The 19,399-nt window shown below is 63.2% G+C and overlaps 4 protein-coding genes across 7 annotated transcripts; 1 reads left to right on the top strand and 3 right to left on the bottom strand.

Annotated features, from left to right (window-relative positions):
* Positions 1-24: 24 nt before the first annotated feature.
* On the top strand, positions 25-2,440 carry STUB1 (STIP1 homology and U-box containing protein 1). The gene is made up of 7 exons (XM_007093682.3): positions 25-331; positions 861-1,059; positions 1,146-1,311; positions 1,523-1,610; positions 1,735-1,791; positions 1,881-1,997; positions 2,076-2,440. The coding sequence occupies exons 1-7, from the start codon at positions 173-175 to the stop codon at positions 2,199-2,201; spliced, it is 912 nt and encodes a 303-aa protein (XP_007093744.3). The 5' UTR covers positions 25-172; the 3' UTR covers positions 2,202-2,440.
* JMJD8 (jumonji domain containing 8) lies at positions 1,379-4,160 on the bottom strand. Of its 4 annotated transcripts, none has more exons than XM_042971278.1 (10): positions 3,954-4,160; positions 3,775-3,873; positions 3,571-3,619; positions 3,397-3,493; positions 3,254-3,322; positions 3,030-3,149; positions 2,867-2,955; positions 2,656-2,790; positions 2,473-2,569; positions 1,379-1,901 (listed from the first exon to the last, which is right to left on the bottom strand). In XM_042971278.1, exons 1-9 carry the CDS (start codon positions 4,067-4,069, stop codon positions 2,489-2,491), a joined length of 855 nt encoding a protein of 284 aa, XP_042827212.1. In that variant the 5' UTR covers positions 4,070-4,160; the 3' UTR covers positions 1,379-1,901; positions 2,473-2,488. The 4 variants fall into 4 exon arrangements, 3 of the variants coding, with proteins under 3 accessions (XP_042827212.1, XP_042827213.1, XP_042827214.1); XM_042971279.1 differs by having other exon boundaries at positions 2,867-2,934; XR_006212336.1 differs by lacking the exon at positions 3,397-3,493 and having other exon boundaries at positions 2,867-2,934.
* Positions 4,161-4,272: 112 nt separating this feature from the next.
* WDR24 (WD repeat domain 24) lies at positions 4,273-9,398 on the bottom strand. Its single transcript, XM_007093684.3, has 8 exons — positions 8,352-9,398; positions 7,187-7,364; positions 6,365-7,037; positions 5,691-5,809; positions 5,491-5,612; positions 5,292-5,396; positions 4,872-5,212; positions 4,273-4,718 (listed from the first exon to the last, which is right to left on the bottom strand). The coding sequence occupies exons 1-8, from the start codon at positions 8,830-8,832 to the stop codon at positions 4,365-4,367; spliced, it is 2,373 nt and encodes a 790-aa protein (XP_007093746.2). The 5' UTR covers positions 8,833-9,398; the 3' UTR covers positions 4,273-4,364.
* Positions 9,399-12,370: 2,972 nt separating this feature from the next.
* Positions 12,371-15,571, bottom strand: FBXL16 (F-box and leucine rich repeat protein 16). Its single transcript, XM_042972069.1, has 5 exons — positions 14,805-15,571; positions 13,625-14,133; positions 13,126-13,210; positions 12,709-12,772; positions 12,371-12,548 (listed from the first exon to the last, which is right to left on the bottom strand). Exons 1-5 carry the CDS (start codon positions 15,447-15,449, stop codon positions 12,400-12,402), a joined length of 1,452 nt encoding a protein of 483 aa, XP_042828003.1. The 5' UTR covers positions 15,450-15,571; the 3' UTR covers positions 12,371-12,399.
* Positions 15,572-19,399: the final 3,828 nt, after the last annotated feature.

The following is a 19,399-nucleotide window of genomic DNA, read 5'->3' as shown; positions in this document are numbered from 1 at the left end:
AGCCCGTCGGACGCACACGCGTCCCCGCCCACCGCGGCCGGAAGTTCCGGTGGCGGATCGCTGGACCGGGCCCGAGCGGATCGCGGGCTCGGGCTGCGGGCTCGGGCTGCGGGCGCTGGGTGGGCCAGACGCGGAGCCTGGGAGCTGAGCCCAGGCTGTGCCGCGCGGCGCCATGAAGGGCAAGGAGGAGAAGGAAGGCGGCGCGCGGCTGGGCGCCGGCGGCGGAAGCCCCGAAAAAAGCCCGAGCGCGCAAGAGCTCAAGGAGCAGGGCAACCGGCTCTTCGTGGGCCGCAAGTACCCGGAGGCGGCGGCCTGCTACGGCCGCGCCATCGTGAGTGCACCCGCGCCGGGGAGGGGATCTGCGACCGGGCCAGGGGAGGGGGCGGGGCCCCGACTTCGGGCCCCGGGCCTTCGGAGGGTCCTGGCTCGTACGCGCGGACGTTTGGGCCCTGAGAGTTTAGCGATGCTCTTATTCCAAAGGTGTCAAGGCCGCTGCTCTCCACCCAGTGCTGCTTGCTGGAGAAGTATGGCGAGTGGGGCTTCAGGGGTGCTTGAGGTTCCCGGGCAGCGGACGAGGGATCCCTGTTCCTTGAGAACTCCAGGCCCAAAGCTGGGGATCTCCACAGGGCTCGGAAATTTATCTCGGCAACATTTCGTGGGAGGCAAGAAGGTGGGCTCAGGCAGGCCTTGGGACCGGGAGCGCACCGTCCGCTAATCTTTAGCACGCAGGAGCTTTGAAACTCAGAAATTTCTGATGTCTTGATTCTCGCCGTGGGTTCCAAACTGGGATAGGGTTTAGGACAGAGGGGGGCGCGCAGAGCTCACTTCCTCACGCTGGCTGGCCCGGCCTTGGTCCCCAGACCCGGAATCCTCTGGTGGCAGTGTACTACACCAACCGGGCGTTGTGCTACCTGAAGATGCAGCAGCACGAGCAGGCCCTAGCAGACTGTCGGCGGGCCTTGGAGCTGGACGGGCAGTCTGTGAAGGCACACTTCTTCCTGGGACAATGCCAGCTGGAGATGGAGAGCTACGATGAGGCCATTGCCAACCTGCAGCGAGGTGGGCCTACTGCTTATTAGGTTGTAGGGGTGCCTGGGACCAGGTGGATCGTCTGGCCAGGTGACCTGAAGCCCCTCTCCCCCCAGCCTACAACCTCGCCAAGGAGCAGCGGCTCAACTTTGGGGATGACATCCCTAGTGCCCTGCGCATCGCCAAGAAGAAGCGCTGGAACAGCATTGAGGAGCGGCGCATCCACCAGGAGAACGAGCTGCACTCCTACCTCACCCGGCTTATCGTGGCCGAGCGGGAGAGGTGAGCTGTGCAAGTGGCAGGCTCCGCGCGCCCCCCACCCCCTCTCAAGTCAGCACTCTCGGGCTGATCCGGAGCCAAGAACACGAGTGTTTATTGAAGGCCGACACGGGCGAGCGGGAGATGGAGGGAAATGAAACCTGAACAAGGTGTGGGTGGAGCGTGGCCTCTCCTGGCCAGACCCATTTCTGACTAGCTCCTGGCTGACCCCCAGGGAGCTGGAAGAATGCCAGAGGAACCACGAGGGTGATGAGGACGACAGCCACGTTCGGGCCCAGCAGGCCTGCATCGAGGCCAAGCACGTGAGGGTGCCCCAGCCCGTGTGTGGGTGTGCGCCAGACCGCGTGCCTGTGGTGGGAGGGGGCCTGTGCCTGGGGAAGGGGGATGGGGCGTCTGGCCCACGCGTAGCTGCTTGCTTCTTCGCAGGACAAGTACTTAGCAGACATGGATGAGCTTTTCTCCCAGGTGGATGAGAAAAGAAAGGTAAGCCCGGGTAGGTCCTCTGGCGCTGGGGAGCAGGCATCGGAGCGGCGTCCCCTTCCTGGTGCCTGACTGGACGGTCTGTGCTGTAGAAGCGAGACATCCCCGACTACCTGTGTGGCAAGATCAGCTTTGAGCTCATGCGGGAGCCGTGCATCACACCCAGTGGCATCACCTACGACCGCAAGGACATCGAGGAGCACCTGCAGGTGAGGGCCCACAGGTGTTGGGAGCAGGACCCATAAGCACTGAGCGTTTTCTGACCCTGTTGTCACTGCACACTGCAGCGTGTGGGTCACTTTGACCCTGTCACCCGGAGCCCCCTGACCCAGGAACAGCTCATCCCGAACCTGGCCATGAAAGAGGTCATTGATGCGTTCATCTCTGAGAACGGCTGGGTGGAGGACTACTGAGGCCGGGCGAGCGCAAGGGCAGCCCGCCGTGCCTAGTATCCTGGCCCAGGAGGGCCTTGGGGCAGTAGCTCCCAGTCCCTGTACATAGTTTGTGTCCCTAGATCCCTGCCCCAGTGTCCCCACCCCCACCAGTTTTGCTGCTGGACCATGAACCCCACCTCCACCTGTCTGGGCCAGAAACAGCAGGTGAGGGTGGGCTGCCGCCACCACTGTCCTGTAATAAAATCTGTGAGCACTAATAGGGGTGTGTGCTGGTGTGTGCGGGGCTCACCAGCCGCCCGCTCTGGCTAGCTGAGGAAGGTGGAGATGAAAACACTGGTGTCCAGGTTTAGTGTGGCGTGCCACCATCGGTCAGGGAAATACAGCACCTGGTGGGGGACGGACGCGGGGCACAGAAATGAGTTAGTGACAGCTGGTCCAGCCCGGAGGCCCCTTCCTGTTGTCACCTACTGACCTCGCCAGCCTGGACGGTGCACTCCAGGGGTCTCTCAGATGGTGCCAGGGCTGGGTACACGTCCTGAAGCCAGGCCAGTGTGGTCTTATTGGGGTGGAACTCCGGTGTCTTCTCGGGGGGGTACAGGAACCAGCGCTGGGGGCGGGAGAAGCAAGGTCACTCTGTGTTGCAGTCAGCGAGCCCCAAGCCTCAGCCCCCATCCTGTGCTGACCTTGCGGCCGTAGACCACCTCTGAGAAGCCGGGCCCATGCCAGTGGAAAGGCACCCCAGAACCAGCTCCTGTGGAGTTACCGGCAGTCGCTAACCAAACCCAGCCTGTAGTCTCCCCACCCCCTCCCTCTCTCCCATGCCCTCTGCTCCTGCAAGGTACCCACCTGCAACTCCAAAGCTGTAAGCAGCTGTGGTACCCAACAGGCTGAATGGGGGTGGGGAATAGTGCTGGAAAAGTGATGCCCATTCGCTGAAATTATTGTCCCCAAAGAAATACAAAGTGTCTGCCAGCAAAGAACACAGGACACGCAGGAATTTTGGCACCCGAGTACTTCCAATGCCCCCATTCCCTCCCACCCCACCCCAGGGCCGACCAAAGCCCACTCACCGTTGCCCAAGGAGGTAGGATCCTGGGGGTGTAACAGGTGCTCCACATACTCCTGGAAGGGCAGGTCCACTGCGGGAAAGGGGCTGGTCAGGACTGGCTGGGACCGCCTGCAAGATGCTGGCAGGCAGGGTGGGGCAGCTCACCTTTCCGGTAGGAGTAGGTGTTGGCAGTGCTCAGCCGTACCACGCTGTCCCCAAACGAGGCCAGCAGCTTTTCACGGGAGCACAGGGCCCGGAACCTCTAAGGGGGTGGGGAGAAGACTCAAGGGCTGGGCCCAGCAAGGGCGGAAAGTGGCCAGGAGGGGCGCCAGCACTCACCGAGTTGTCTGTGAGCCTCTGGAGGATGACGGGTCTGGAGAAGGCGTAGCTAGAAGGGGCAAGAGTCACGGCCAAGTCTGACCCGCGCCTGCCCGCTCCAGCCCCCACGCGTTAGTTCAAATAGATCTTGGGAGGTAAGGGAGGACGGGCGGGCCAGAAAGGGCGCGACATCGGCGCTCCGGGGGGGGGTAGGGGGGGACGTACTGCTGCACGAACTCGGAGTAGCTAAGGTCGGCCCGACGCTCCACGGCACAGCGCTCCTCCTCCGCCGCCGCCGCCGCCGCCCCAGGCCCGCGTCGCTGCCTGCGGGCACAGCCGGTCAGCCGCCCCCCGCCCCACCGCGCGCCCCGGGCCCCACCGCGCGCCCGGACCCCGCCACTCACCACCCTCCGTCGCCCGCGTCCGCGGCCACCGGCCGGGCCGGAGCCGCCAGCATCCAGAGCGCGAGCAGTAACCGCAGCCGCGCCCCCGACGCCATTAGCCCGCCGCCGCGAGGCATGCCGGGAACTCCGTCGCCGCGGCAACGGCCCGGAAGCACCTTCCTCTGGCCCGCCCCGGAAGGAAGGGTATTTTCGAAGGCGGAGCGAAGGCCACCCGACCCGGGCTAGGGCCACGCCCCACCCCCGCCAGTTCCCATGGCGACGAGGCCATCTACCCACCCCGGTCGCCCAGCGCGGAAAAACCGGGCCGAAGGCGGCGCGATGGGGTGACAGGCAGCCTCAGACCGCGGCTCCCGCGTCCTTTATTTGGTTCGCACGCCCAGCCCCACCCACCCCGGGCCCAGCGCAGACGGGTCACGAGTACTCGCACAAGTGGCCGCAGCCCGCAGGGCAGTGGGAGCTGCCCTCCAGCCACTTCATGATGTGCTGCAGGTGGCCGCCGTGACTGCAGCCCTGGCACCACACGAACAGACCCTTGACCACGTGGTGGCAGACAGCACACATGCTGGCGCAGCGGTGGCACCGGTCACAGACCCAGCCACGGCTGCTCATGGGCCGCTTGCAGTGACTGCAGTTGACGTGCAGGGTGGTGGAGGCCTGGTTGAGGCAGCTGACGGCGCGGCTGGTGCTGAGCTTGACCACCTGGTTGGACACGTTCCAGAGGCAGAAGCGCTGCAGCAGGTCGATGTAGGACGTGTACCAGTGCTCCTGGCGGTGCGGAGAGGGGAGGGAGGCAAGAGGCCGGGAGGTGGGCGCGCTGTGGGCTTCACCCTGAGCGCGCCGGGTGCAGGTGAAGGCAGACGCGCGGGGGGTCGGGCCTGGGGGTGGCAGGGAGGCCCTCCCGGAGACCCGGTCACCCACCTGGGTCTGCTCGTCGATGTCCTTGCGCACGCGTTCACCCAGCACAATGAGCACGGACACGGCCATCTGCACGTCGCCCTGCTCGGCGTAGAAGCGCAGCATGTCGCACACCAGGGCGCTGAAGAAGTCAGGCGGCAGGCGGCTGTCGTAGAGGGCGTGTGATACCGAGATGAGCGAGAAGGAGGAGTCCATGGGAGCCGAGGAAGCCGCATCAGCCTCGCTGCCGCTCACGTGGGGCGAGTCGGCCTTGTCCTGCAGGTGCTCGGGGCCAGGTGGAGTGTCCACGATCTCGTGGCGTAGCGGGAAGGCCTCCTGGGGCAGCACATATTCGGGCTCCTCCGCTGCAAGGCAGGGGCAGGGAAGGCAGGGTCTGAGCCTCCGGCCCTGCCTCCCAACCCCACTCTCCCGGCCCCCACTCACGGTGTGCGTGTTCCGGGTCCAGCAGGTACAACTCGTCCTCCTCGCCCTCCACGTCGCCCAGCAGGTAGTCTGCGGGCACATCGCTGCCCTCTGTCTCTTCGTTATCTGCCCACAAGGGAGGGTGGGCGTTCCAGAGGCAGCTGGTTCTGGGATGCCCTGGCCCCACTCCCATCAACCCCCTGCCCGCCCCTCAGCCTACCCTCATTGGTGATGAGTGTGGCTGAGGAGTCAAGCAGCACCGTGTCGCTCCGTGTGTCACCCTTGCTACGGTCCAGCCTGGTCTCACTGCCCAACCCCGGGGCCATATCCTTCAGATTGAAACTGGGGACAGGGAGGGCTGATGGGTAGATGGGTTCCAACGGTCCCACCCTCTGTGGAGAGCCACCCCCAGGCGTCTACCTGTTCATAAGTGGCAAGCCGCAAGAGCTGCCCTTGCCCACGCTGTGGTTGAGGCTGGTGGCAGGCGCCAGGCCAGGGCTACAGTAGATGATCCGTAGCATGGTCCAGGTCTGTGCCACCTAGGAGCAGCCACCAGGCACTTACAAGGAGCCTGGGTCCCTGGTGCCCCATGCAGCACCCGCCCCCCCACGCCCAGATGGAATCACCACCTCTCAGTGTTCAGCTGCCCCAGGGACCTAGCACCCTGGCCCACCCCAAGCGGGGGAAACCGAGGCCTATGCCAAAGGCAAAAATTCTAGCCTCCTTCCTACAGGGGAATAGACAAAAGCAGAAATTGAAGGCAGCCAACACGAAAATGAGCCTGCTGACCCAGGGAGACGAGAGTGGCTGCATGCACCTCTGCAGAGCGGGGACAGCTTGGGAAATCCAAAAGCAAAAACGAGCCACAAGAGGGCACTTGAACCCCATAACACCCGAGACCTGCACCCAGAGGATGGCACTGGCCTCGGGCTCACGGCAGGGCACTGGGCACCCTGTTACCAGGGTGACGGCTGGTGGTGGGAGCAGCCAGAGCTGAGTGCTCAATCCCTGAAAGGGTTTGGATGTAACAGTCGGAGGAACCCCCCAGGTCATGGCCCCTGGGAGCCCATGGCCTCTGGGGCCACCCCGCCTACCTGGTTGCGGCCAAGCTCCCGAGCCACTTTGGCATTGTGGTCACAGAGCTCAGCCAGAGGCCGACCAGCAAGGGCATAACGCTCGGCCGTGTCCACAAACCAGTTCATGCTGCCACTGCCAGGCTCTATCTCGAAGACGCTCAGAGCACTGGACGCGAGGCCCACAAAAGGCTCGGCAGGGTCCAGCTTGCGCTTGAAGAAGATGGGGTGGCGCCGATCGCCAGCGTAGGGCTTGCGCCCAGACTCAGCGGCCACTAGGCTCTCCTTGGCAGCAAAGGCCAGGTCCCCAAAGAGGCCATAGCAGAGGCCTTCGGGGTTGGCGCGCTCAACAGGCTGGCTGGCATCACGGAACAGGTGTTGGCACAGCGTGCTGTCCTTAGAGCCGGAGAGCAGGAAAGAGGGGTCGTGTGGATGGCGCCAGGCGATGCCCGTTGTGACGTCGCGGTGCTCCTCAAACATGGCAGCCGGGACGAAAGGCCGGCGCACGTCCCACACGTAGATGTTATGGTCCACCATCATGGAGCAGGTGGCCAGGTGGTGGCGGCACTCGGGTCGCCACTTGACTCGAGCCACCGAGGCGATGGTTTGCACGCAGTGCACCTCCTTGGCGCGGTGCGTGGTCATGTCCCAGACCTTCACCATCTTGTCACGCCCACCTGTGGCCAGCCAGCCCCTGCAATAGGTCCGTGAAACCCTCAGCATCCTCTCCAGGGGTGGGAGGGCTCCCCGCTCTCTGCCTCACAGGTTCTGAGGCAGCCCTTCCATGAGCCCATCCATCCCACCCTACTGCCACCGCCCTCCCCTCCCCACCCCTCCCCACACCTGTCCTCAGGGTGCCAGTCGCAGCAGAAGACAGGTCCATTGTGGGCTGTGAACATCCTCTCACAGCGGTCAGGCCGCCGAATGTCCCAGAGCTGCACGTTGCCGTTCTCAAAGGTGGAGGCGAAGGTGAAATAGTCTCGGATGCTGAACTGGACGTCCCGCACACTCTCAGACTGGCCTGTCGACATCCATGGAGGGAGAAGGTGAGAGAGCCAGCCCACAGGAGGCTCCAGGAGAGAGGGCAGCCAGGTGTGGCGGCCTTGGAGTGACTGGACTGCAGTCACATGGCTGCCCATGACCAAGGCCGGGAAGCCTAGGAGGCGGAGTAGACACCCCTAAGCCTGCCTAGGGTGGGCGATGGTGGGCAGAGGCTTCACAGAGGAGCTCGGGTAGATCAGGTCAGGGAGCAGGATGCCAGGCATCATGTGGTTTCCGAAGCAGAAACACGACCTCGACTTTCCCTGGGTCCTGCATCTGACGTGAGCCCTTGCACAAAGCTGCGGCCTGCCTTCCGGACTGGCCATCGGAGCACTGAGCGTTGTTGGGCTGCCTGCACTCCCCCGAGGGTGCCCCAGCTTCGGCCCCATCCCTTCGCCTTGAGGTGGAGTGCCGGGTCAGCTCCGGGGACCGGAGACCTTAACGGTCCACATCCACCCCCTGGACCAGCACACCAAGAGCCTTCAAAGACTCCAGCTTTTTCACAGCGCAGGTAGTTCAGGTGCTTTAGGAGGCCCCCCAATTCTCTGAGGCGACCGAGGGCTCCGCCCTGTGCCGCACTTGGTCTCATCAGGGTGAATGGGCCAGCTGGCCTTGAGCCAGTGGCGGAGGAGCTGGGCCTGCTGGGAAAAGAACTTGGGGGGCAGGGGCAGGCAGCATACTCCGCCTCCTCTCATCCCTGAGCTGCGGACCTTGGAGGTCCCCGTGGCTTCCTTCATTCAGTGAAGCGGCCCGGGGCTCTGAGGCAGGAAAAGAGGAGGCAGCAAACCAAAGCGTCCGCTCAGCGGCCCAGGTTGGCCGCAGTCTGCTCAGGCTCTCCCTCATCCCACGCCCCCTGCTCCCATGCTGACCCTCAGCCACTCTGGCAGTGCTCTCGGGGAGCACACCTGAAGACTCTAGATGCACATGGTGCCCTTCTCCACCTGCCCGACCACCTCCAGGGCCTCACCAGAGAAGGTGCTGACAGAGTCCTTCCTGCGGAGGTCGAAGCACTTCATGAAGCCGTCCTGGGAGCCGCTGAGCAGCACGTGGGCTTCGGTGGGGTGGAAGCAGACTTTGTTCACCGTGCGCTTGTGCTCTGTGAACAGCTGGTCCTGCTTGTTGCGCGACGGCCGTCCCAGGTTCCACGTGACCACCACGCCGTTGGTGGCCGCCGTGGCCAGCAGGTTCTCATCCATCTGGTGCCAGACCACGTCGGCGCAGCTCAGGTTGAGCGAGGGCTTGCGGCCCACACGCAGGTTCAACTTCTCCACAAACTGCTCGTCCTCAATGGCGTAGATCTTGAAGATGCTGCGGCCCGCCACGACCACCTGGGCGGCGTCACGGCACACACTGATGGCATTGGCCGGCGCGTCCAGGTGGCAGTGCATGGTGCGGCCCGTCAGCGCGCTGCCACCCAGGGCCGTGGTCACTCGGGACATCTTCTCCATGGCTGCCCGGGGCGGGGGCGGTGGGGACACGAGGCCCGTCAAGTGGACTGGCCTGGTCAGCCAGGAGGGGCCTGTCAGTCCAGACCCGCCACCCTGGTTGGGTCCCCCAAGCTGCTTAGTCCTGGGCCGGTCAGTCTTGGGGAGCCAATCCAGGACCGTTCACCGCCCCTCAGGAGACACGTCTGACTTGTGGGGAGACCCTACCCGGTCAGTGCCAGCCCTGGTCCCCGCTCCATCCCCCAACAGTCAGACCCGGGTGGTTACTGGACCTTCGGTCAGTCAGTGCCTGCAAGGATGCGAAGTAGTCCCCACAGTCCGTCTCGGGGCCTCCAGGGAAGAGGCGGAAGGGCCAGAGGGGCGCGGCGGCCACCGACGGGACTTCAAGGGCCAAGCCGGGTAAAGAGCCTGAGGGGTCTGGCCGGACGGGAGGCAGGAGACCCCGGCGGCGCGGAGCACTGAGAGTGGCGCGCGCGGGGCCGGGGAGGCCGCGGGAACACCGCTGGAGGGATCGGAGAAGCCTCTCCCTCCGCCGGCACCGGAGCCATCGCCTAAAACTGCCGGGCGGGCCTGGCCGGAAGCGCCAGGCCGGAAGCAGCCCTTCTCTTTCCCGCCCACCTGCTCGCCGGAAGTGGTCCGTGCTTGTCAGCCCCTCAGCGGAACCGGGCACCTCACTGCAAGCGTTCCGGATGAGGGAGCCGAGTCGGTGCAGCCGGAAGGATGGTCCCGAACTGTGGGAGAGGCGCTGCCGTGCGTTCCCGCGGTTCCGCCTCAGCGGTTGGTCTTTTGATGCTGGTGCTCGCTCTCCGCCAGCAAGTCCAGCCATCCCTAAACGAGTCCCGAATCCCTGCAGTCGTCTCCACCTCCTTCCTCACTCTCCTCCCCTGGACCCACCTCGTTCCCCCCGATCTGAGCCCCGCACAGCCGCCAGGTACCACTCTTTGGTCTAAGTCCACAGGGCTCCCCACCGCTCTAGGAATAACCCCCAGACTCCCGGCCTCCGTCTCTCCTGGCGCACTTCCAGCAACGGCCGCTTACACCGCTTCTTCCAGCCCACCGAGCTCTTTCCTGTCCGGGCCACGCGATTGCTCTGCACTCTCCGCTCTGCAGAAAGCGTCTTCTCCACGCTCCAGGGTTCGGCATAAGTATCTCGTTGTCAAAGGCCTTCCCCGGCCCCCACATCTAACATGTGGCCTCTCCAGTCACTGTCACCTCCACAGTACTTGTCAAAACGCATTCCTTCGTTTACTGGTCATGGCGTGTGGCACACGAGTGTGTATCAGGCAGGGATCATGCCTGTCTTGGTCTCCACAAACTCCGGTGCCTGACAGATCCTGCTGGTTCACACCACCCCCGGGCAATCGAATGACCCTCTCTGAGCCGTCCTTTCTTTCCTGGTTTTGAGTCCTGTTCGGTCCTTGCTGTACTGTATGATTATAGGACATCCCTGCCCCCCTCTTAACCTCAGTTACCCAATGCATGAAACAGGGCTCATTTTTGCCCTTCTGGAAGGATGGACTAGATTCTAGATATTTTGAGGTTAATCTTATACGTAATGACTTTGGTATCATTCTCTCCTCCCCAAAGCAATGAAAGCTTAGGGACCGTCTGTACTGGTCACTGCTGTGTTCCCAGTCTGCATAGTGGCACCAACCTCTGCGTGTTGAGAGAACCAGAAAGTGTGATGAGTTGAGCGGTGCACAAGAGTCCAGAGACTTGGGCCACCCTGGGCAGATACACCTTCCCCTGCCATGGTCGGATGACCTAAAAACAACTCAGACACGTGTTTTTACAACTTTTTTAATATATATTTTTATAAACAGGTCACGTGATAAAATAGCACAAGAAACACTTACCAAATATAAGGTTATATCTTCCGCATATACAGGAGAATGAGGTCGTTATGTACAATAAGAAAATGATTTTAGGGGTTGGTTGGTTTTGTTTTGTTTTCCTCTCTCCCCTTAATTTTTCCTCCTACAGTCGTTGGAAATATCACAGCTTCAGTTGCATTAATACTTTGGACAAATGGACAGCTGCCTCCTCCCCACTAGGGAGCCGTGGGGAGGAGGGGCTGAAGAAACTGGCTCCTGACCACCTCAGCCCCGGAGCTTCCTGTGGGCACTCCAGGACAGGGAAATCTTTGGGCTGTTGAACTGTTTCTCTGCTTCAACAGCATCTCTCGCTCTCTCGCTCGCTCTCGCTCTCTCTCTCGCTCGCTCTCTCTCGCTCACTCTCTGGCTCTCTGGAAACTGGTTACTTTCTTCCAACCAGACAGGGGGTGTCCCAAGATTGGGTGTGGGCACTGTATTTCCTGGGGCTCAAGGTTGGGATGGAAAGGGGTCCCAGCCCCCTCCTCAGCAATTGCCAAGATGTGCCAGCATCCCCAGGACTTCCGTATGTCTCGGGATTGGACAGAACATGGCGAGAGCCCATTTGGGCAGGCAGAGGTTTGGGAAGCTGGGGAGGGGGTGGGGGCAGCTAGAAAGGGGCCCTCCCTCCTCTGGATGCTGAGGGTGTGCTGGCCACCGTAAGATTGTGGAGTTGCTGGCTGGCACTGATCCTGAGCCTTGGCTGGGGCCCGCTTTTCCAGCTTCCACCTGACAGAGACCTGCCCAGGATAAAATGTGGCGCTGAGGAGGCTGGGCCTAGCTGGCTACAGGGACTGGTGTGGGGTCCACCCAGGGCTGTTTGCGAGGCCTGCAGGGCCTGAGGGTCGCTCCAGCTTGTGGTTTCTCAAGGTGGTGGTGTCCTGCCGGGGTTGAGGTAAGCTGCAGCCGGCTCGGTTAATGTTGACTACACCAATATCATTGTCAGCCAGGGCTGTCCCTCCCTCAACCCAATTCCACCCCATTCTGGCCCAGGGACCCATAGACCTGCCAGTGGGGGATGGGGCGAGCAGGGGACTGCCTCATACAGTGGCCAGGAAAAGGGGAGGTCTCATGGGGTCAGGCTGGCATGAGGTGGGGCACGGGCGGGAGGGACTTGGGCTCCTTGGCGGGCCATGGCTTTGGCGGTGGCCTGTTTCCCCTCGCACCCCTCCGAGGGCCTCAGGCGCGGTGCAGTGGAAGATGCGGGAAGCCCTTGGGGCTCTTCTGGCCCCTGTGTCCTGGGGGACTCAGCTCCCCTCGATCCCTCCGGGCCCTGCCCGAGATGGGGGGACAGCGGGGAGACAGAGCGGGGTGTGGCGGGGAAGGTGGTAAGGGCGGCGGTCAGGAGAGCTTAAAGCGCCCCCTAGGACCGAGCCCCGGCCCCACCCCCCCCCCGCCCCCAGCGGGTGGACGAATGATGGAGGCGGCTGTGGTGCGGTGGAGGGCGGGCGTGCAGTGCGGGCACGAGGGGCATGCACAGAGTCCCCGAGTGTGCGTGCGTGCGTGGGGCTGGGCCCGCCCGCCGCCCCTCCCCGCCCGGGCGGGGCCAGGAGGGGCGCGGGGGCCGGGCGGTCACTAGGTTCGCCCTGCCTCCCGCGCTGGGCCGCAGGCGCGAGGGCTCCCCTGAGGGCAGGGCCGGGAGAAGGCGTCCCGCCCCGGAGCGTGGCGGCTTCCTGCGCCGGGGGCGGGGCGGCCCGCGCTACTCGATGACGAGACAGCGGGGCAGGTGCTGCGAGAAGTACTTGAAGAGCTCGGGGGTGGCCCCGGGGCAGTTGGTCAGCTCTAGCTCCTCCAGCTCCTGCAGCTGCACCAGGCCCGACAGCCCCGTGGTGGTCAGCAGCGGGCAGCCTGCAGCGGGCGGGAGGCGAGGCGGCGGCTGAGTGCGGGGCCGGCGGAGCTCGCCCGGCGTCTCCCTCCGGACCGGGCCCTGGGACCCGGGGAGTCAGCCCCGGGTATGAATCGGCGCGAGGGACCCGGCAGGGCTAGGTGGGGGCGGGTGGGGTCTCACCTGCCAGAGACAAGAGCCGCAAACTCCTCATGGCCAGGAGGTGCTTCAGCCCGAAGTCCTGCACCTGGGCGGGAGGGGAGGGAGGGCAGGGCGGGTTAACGACCTCCGGTCGCGCCCTGGCGGGGAGGGGGGGGGGGCACTTCTAGGGTCAGGCCTTGGGCCTGGAGCTGTTGGAGGGGCAGGGGGGCAGGGCTCAAAAAGGGGGTTTCTCGGCCTCCCAAGGAGCCAGGAGGCAGCGGGGGAGTGGCGCTGAGGGTCCCAGGGAGTCCGGGCGCTTGGCCTATGTCGCGCGCTAGGTGTGGAGGGACCCAAACTTCCTCTGACCCTTCCGGGATCAGGGCAGCGGGCTGAGCGGCCGGGAAGGGCCGAGTCCCCCACCTCCGCTCCCCAGTCTTCGGAGGCGAGGAGGGCGGGTACCTGGCAGCACCATCGCAGGTAGAGGCTGCGGAGGGACGACATGGTGGACAAGTAGCTGAGGCCAGTATCCGTGATGCGTACACACCTGTGGGTGCAACAGAGGGGCGCTGCCCACCTTGAAACACCCCGCCCCTCAGCTCCGCCCCTTCCTGCTTTTCCCGGCGGGTCCAGGCCTGAAGCTCCCCTCCGGCGGCACAGATGAGAGCGCTTCCCTTTCCACAGACTCTCCCCAGCCAGGTCCCCCCCAACCCCCACCCTGGCTGCTTGGTGGCACCACCCGTTCCCGGGGGGGGGGGCGGTTCAGCCCCACCCTTGTTACAGGGCCACTCTGGATCCCGGGTTTGTGAGCGCCCGTCCTCAACCCACTCCCCATCACGCGGCAGCGCCACTCCGCTACAGGTCGCTCCACTGGTCTAGGCTCCCCGCTCAGAAGGCCCCGCCCCGCCCCCCGCACCCCCCCCCCCGCACCCCACTGCCCGGGCGTGGGGGTCGCGCGCACCTGTCCAGCACCAGCTCCTCCAGGCGGTGCAGGTCGCAGGCCACGTACTCGAGCGCCATGTCGGTGATGCGCGGGCACCACGAAAGGTCAAGGCTGCGCAGCTTGCGCAGGTTTTCGGCCACGAGCTCGACGCCGTCGTCGGTGACCTTGGAGCAGCCGGAGAGGCTGAGCGCGGTGAGGTTGGGCAGGCTGTGCACCACGTTGACCACGCCGTGGTTGGTGATCTCCCAGCAGGAGAGCAGACGCAGCGTGTGCGTGCTGTGGCCCTGGCGTGCTGTGAAGTAGGCCAGCGCCGTGTCCGTCACGTGGTAGGCCTGCAAGCTCAGCTCGGCCAGGTTGGGCAGCAGCTGCGAGATGGCCGCAATGGCGTCGTCGGCCACGTTGATGCAGTCGCTCACGCTCAGCGAGGTGATCCGGGCGCTCAGGCTGGACCACAGCCCCGCCTCGGTGAAGTCGTTGCAGCCTGACAGCTCCAGGCGCACGACCCCCTGCATCTGCTCCAGCATCACCTGCGGGCAGCAGGGCGTGGTGAGGAGGGGGGGGGGGGCGGGGCGGAAGGAGCCCGATGAGGGGCAGAAAGCAGTGTTCTCGAGTGTAGACGGGTGTAAAACAGGACAAGTGCACTTCACAGTGTGTTTCTCACATCACCACCACATTCTAAGAGAAGAGGCAGAGCACGGGGGGACCTGGGAGCTCAGGGCCTCTCCAGAGCAGCGGCTCCAGAGCACTTGGTGCTAAGGATTTGATGGTTAGAGTCCTGGCCCTGGGGAAGGGGCAGCTTGCACAGCTGCTCCTCTGGCCTGAGCACCTGCTCCCTTGCAGCATCCCTCCCCCTCCACCCAAGGCTGGCCTCACAGGCATGTAGGGCTCTGAGCTCAGAGGGGGCTCCCACTTGACTGATTGCTTTGATGTCGCTGTCTTGAAATTCTTAACCATCTTTGAACAAGGGACTTGAATTTTCATTTTGGATTGGGTCCCCCCAATTATGTAACCAGTCCTGCTTCCCCTCCCCCAGAGACATGATCCACAGAGCACCAGCACCACCCTCAGCTCCTTTGCTCCTTGTATGCCTGGGGTTTCCTCCGGGGGCACCCTCCCTCCCCCCACCCCCAGCTCATTTGCTGCTGCTTGGCCCTGCCCACCCCATCCCTGTCCCTTCCAGGCCACCGGTGGGGCGCACCTCCAGGCCGGCATCGGTGATGGTGGAGCGCTTGAGGCTCATGGCCTTGACGCCCTTCTTAGAGAGGGAGTAGTTGTCGATGAACTCACAGATGTCCAGGTCGGAGACACCAACCAGGCAGAAGCCCTCAAAACCACGCGCAGCGAAGCCCTGCAGGTTCACAAACTCCTTCTCGCCACCAGGCAACACGTTGTACAGCTCCTTGGCGTGCAGCACAGGTGTGAGGCCCGCCCAGAACTTGGGCTGGTAGAGCACACGCCGCCAGGCCTTGCACACCTGGGCCAGCACGCACTTCTCACAGGCCGAGAAGTACCAGAAGAGGCCATTGAGGATCTTTTCATCTGTGGCCAGTGGTGGCCGCTCCACTGGGGGCCCAGGAACTGGGACTGAGGCTGGTCCACCAAGGGGGAGCCCTGCCGGGGGGCACAGGCCCCCAGCTAGGGCAGCCCGTGGCAGTGGGGCAGCCAGGCTGGGCGGTGGGAGGGTGGGTGGGGGTGGTGGCTGGCAGGGCCGGTTCTTGGCAGCTGGTGTGCCCTTGGTGATACTGGCTGCACCCAGGCCGTTGGGCTGGCCCGGCAGCTTTACCAGGCCATTTCGAGGCAAGCATGGAGGCTTGGGGTCGCCGTCCACACCCGGGCTCGACATCTTCCTCGCTCGATCTGCAGACAGGGTCCAGGATGGGGTAATGAGTCTCCTGCCGCAGGAGGGCCGGGCTCCTTCCCATCCCAGGGCATCTCCTCCCCTGGCACTCCCAGAACCACCCAACAGAAAGGATCTGAATCCAAGTCCCTCCTTCCCCGACTGTGAGATCAGGGCTGTTCATGACTATGACACTCCCTGAGCACCTACTATGCGCACTGAGCTCAACCAGTACTCACATCTTTTTGACAGCTAGGTACTATGGTTCTCGTTTTAGAGATGAGAGAAGAGAGGCAGCGACAGAAAGACACTTGCCTGTGACTGCTCCCTTCACCTTTACTACCCTGATGCCCAACATCAGTGTCTGCCAGGCCTACCTCTACCCGGGTAGGAACTGGGAAACTGAGGGAGCTGGTGTGGGGTGGCCTCTGCATCTCCACTGTGGGGTTCCGGCATGCCTCTGAGGAGTGGTTCCGGGACCCTGTCTGAGACTCACACACCAGCCCCTGAAAACGTCAGTGCCTACTGGAGGTTCTGTGGTTCATAATCTACCCAAAAGAAAGGGCGAGGTTTACTCTGATGCCAGCACAATGATCCCTGGACACATACTGTCCTGTAATCCTCCATCTAACCCGTTGAGGATCGTACTATGATGATCGTGCCCATTGTTACAGATGAGGAAAATCAAGCAGCATGAACTGTTTGCCCAAGGTCACAGTAAGTGGTGGAGTCGAGGCTTGGACTAGAGCTGGCTGTGGAAGCATATTTGTAGAGAGTTCCTCATAGGGTGGGACTGAAGCCACCCCCCCCAATGCGCCCCCCCCACACCAGGGCTCTGAGGTTGTGAGTGGGTGGCAGATGGCTTTGAGCACAGATAGCCCTGGAGAGGGGGGCAGGGGGACCCTCACAGTACCACCATCTGCTCCACATTCCAGATCTTCTCTCGCCCAGCCCCACTCTAGACATCCCACGGAAAGGCAGTGCACCCAGTGGTTCAGCCATACAAGCTCTGGGGTCACACACCCTGGCTCTGTGGCCTCAGTGAGACACTTTTCTCTGAGCCTCACTTTCCTTACTTTTGAGCCTGAGAAAGGATGATACACCCCCACAGGACAACATGTGAAAAGGGCTAAGCATAGTGTATGGCCCACAGTCAGCATTTGGAAAGTGGTGAGGAAGTTGCTTCTAGACCCCATGGCCAGCCTGAGGGGAAGGGGTAAGGAGCCATTAGGAGGGAGGGAAGTGAGCCACCCTGCCCTGCTCTACCCAGCACCATGCCTCCACTGGCTTCCAAGCCCTGGACAGGACAACCCTTGCTGGCCTTCCACATCTGTGGAGGGGTTGCTGACCTGGGCTGGGACCAGGGGTCTATGGGAACACATGGCCTCATGGCTACCAACTCAGCTTTGGGTTGAAAGGCCTTCCTGCTCTGACAGCCATGAGCCCCACGCCTGGCAGTCCACATCAGGCCCACCCTCCCCAGGGGAGGCTCCCCAACCTTGGCTGTCCCTTTACTGAAGCTCATGACCAGATAGTAGCAGCCTCACACTGGATAAAACACGACATTCATAACAACGTCCGCCGAATGTCCACTAGCTTCATGTCGGCCCCGTGTGTGTTGGGGCGGGGGGCGGGGGGAGCAGCCTGACACGAGGGCTGCCCCAGATCTCTTAAAACCAGTATGTGATGAGGAGACCGTTGTGGATCAGAAGTGCCTCATGGAGGGACAGCGTGAAGCCCACGACTGGCCGCCCACTCCTGGGAGTGGCTGTCCTGTCGACTCCCTCCTGTGGGCTGTGCTGGGTTCAGAGAGGCAGCCCCAGCCTGAATACCTTCTGTGTCCCCGGTGCCGGGCGCCAGGATCTCAGGGCTCAGGGCGCGCCGCCCACCCGGCCTCCGCCGCTTCCCGCAGACCAGGCGCGGCTGGCTCGGCCCCGGAGCGCAGCACCATGGACAGCGTCCCTCCAGCCGCTGTGCGCGTGCTCGGAGGCCAGGCCCCGGCGGGCCCCACCGCGGACAGCGGCTGGTGGGGGTGGGGAGGGGGGCCGGCCCCGGCAAACCCAGCTCAGCAGGCGACGGGGCGGGGCGAGAAGCCGCCCGCTCCGCCAAGATCCGGAGGAGGCGGCGGAGGTGGCACCAGGGGAGAAATAACTCAAGAGCAGTGCCGATTTAGGTTAAAGATGCTCCCAGCCACGGGTGTGCACGTGGAGTGCCTGAGTTGGTGGGGGGGGGGGGGCAGGGTGCACGTGGATGCCCCGGGCATCTGCAGGGCTCTTCCCTCCCCCCCCCCCATCCACCCCACTGGAGCTCACATTTGCACGCGCCCACGGTCCCATCCCCTCTTCAGGCCTCAGGGTGGAGCTGGTGAAAACAGCCAGCGGGTGAAGAGAGCCCACGGGAGGGAGGGGCCAGGTCGAGGATGGCCTCCTCCTGGGGGTGGGGGTGGGGGTGGGGGTGTCCGAGGCCTGGCTGCCCCTTATCTCACACTCACATCCCTGGCCAGAAGGCACTGCCCTGCCTGCCAGTGGGTCAGCCCTTCTGCCGTGCCTTCGCCTGGAGCTGCCTCTCAGCGGAAGCAGCTCTGAGCTCCTGACCTTGTCCATGGTCCTGCTGGGCTCCACCTGCACACTCCAGCCTCACTGACCCAGCCTGACAATCCTTGCTCTGTGGCTCAAAACTGGAAACAGCCACACCTTGGCCCAGGGGTCAGGGCTTTAGGAGAGAACCGAGCTTGCTGTCAGAGATGAGTCTTCCTGTCAGTTAGGCAGGGGGTCTCTTGCAGGGGGCTGGGACAAGTGGCCCTCTGTCTGGTCCCACCCACCCAGCCAGATGGGCTGCGAGACCCCAACCTCTTTGGTACTTGTTCCTGTCCCTACTGCATGCACTGGGGCTCAGAGGACCTGCCCGGAGTTTCTAGTCAGGATGGGGAAGGGGCAGTGGCCAGTCTTACGTGGTCTGCCTCCTCCTTTAGCACTAAGCACTAGGAGCTAACGCTAGGAAAAGAGGCGTTTTAAAAAGATGGCCAAACTTGCACTATTCTCAGCCTCAGCCCCTGGTGTCTTGTGCCTCCGTGTGGAGCGGAATTCTGGAGGAGGTCCTCCTGGGATAGGCTGCGGGGGCTCCAGGTTCCTGGGAGGACTCCAGAACTTGGTGGCTCCCAGGCCGACAGTCTCCAGATGCCCACGCTGAGGCTCTGAAAGGAACTGCTTCTTTTGCGGCCAAGTCACTGGGCCCTGAGACCTAGCAAGTCCACCTTACAGCCTCGCCTCTGGTTCCTCCCCAGCCATGGCCCTATAGTCCAGCCAGAACCCCTGTTCTGTATTCCTCATCCCCTCCCAGGGCACATGGTGGGCCCCCTGCTTGCTCAGTTGGCCTCCCTACTTCTTAATCCTGCCAGCTCCTCACCCTCCATTCTTCAGTGTGAGCACCACCCCGGTCTCCCCCTGCGGGACTCCCCAGCCCTGAAAAAAAGCATCTCCAGGGTCTCAGTCATTACTGTCCATCCATCTGTCTCTTCCCTTGGCTGAGGACTTCTTGAAGACAGGCAGCACCATGACTGAGTGGCCTCTGAGTGCTGGCTGAATGAATGAATGAATGAATGAATGAATAATGGCAGTCAGCAGGGTCATGCAGAAAGGGATATGGCGCCAGATGCCCAGGAGGCTTGATGGAAGACAGGCCAGATGAAGAAGAGGGCAGTGGATGGTAGGGGAGCTGCTTGTAGCTCAGTTTGTTAATCCTGGTTGTAGCAGAGGCCACTGTCCACAGTGAGGGCAGCCACTGGGTTGGGTTGGTGCCAGAGTCTCTGAGAAGGCGCCCAAGACCCAGGGGCTTAGGGTGGGCCTTGCAATTATTCAGGCCCATGGGAAGAGGATGGCTCACATCTCTTTTTTGGCTGAGTCCCCACTATGGGAGCTGCAGGGTTAAGGAGGCTGCCTGCCCATCCCTCATAATCT

The sequence above is a fragment of the Panthera tigris genome, chromosome E3 (genome assembly GCF_018350195.1).
Source record: "Panthera tigris isolate Pti1 chromosome E3, P.tigris_Pti1_mat1.1, whole genome shotgun sequence".
Classification (NCBI taxonomy): Eukaryota; Metazoa; Chordata; class Mammalia; order Carnivora; family Felidae; genus Panthera; species Panthera tigris.
The sequence above is the reverse complement of the archived record's forward strand: the minus strand, read 5'-3'. Positions and strand labels throughout refer to the sequence as shown.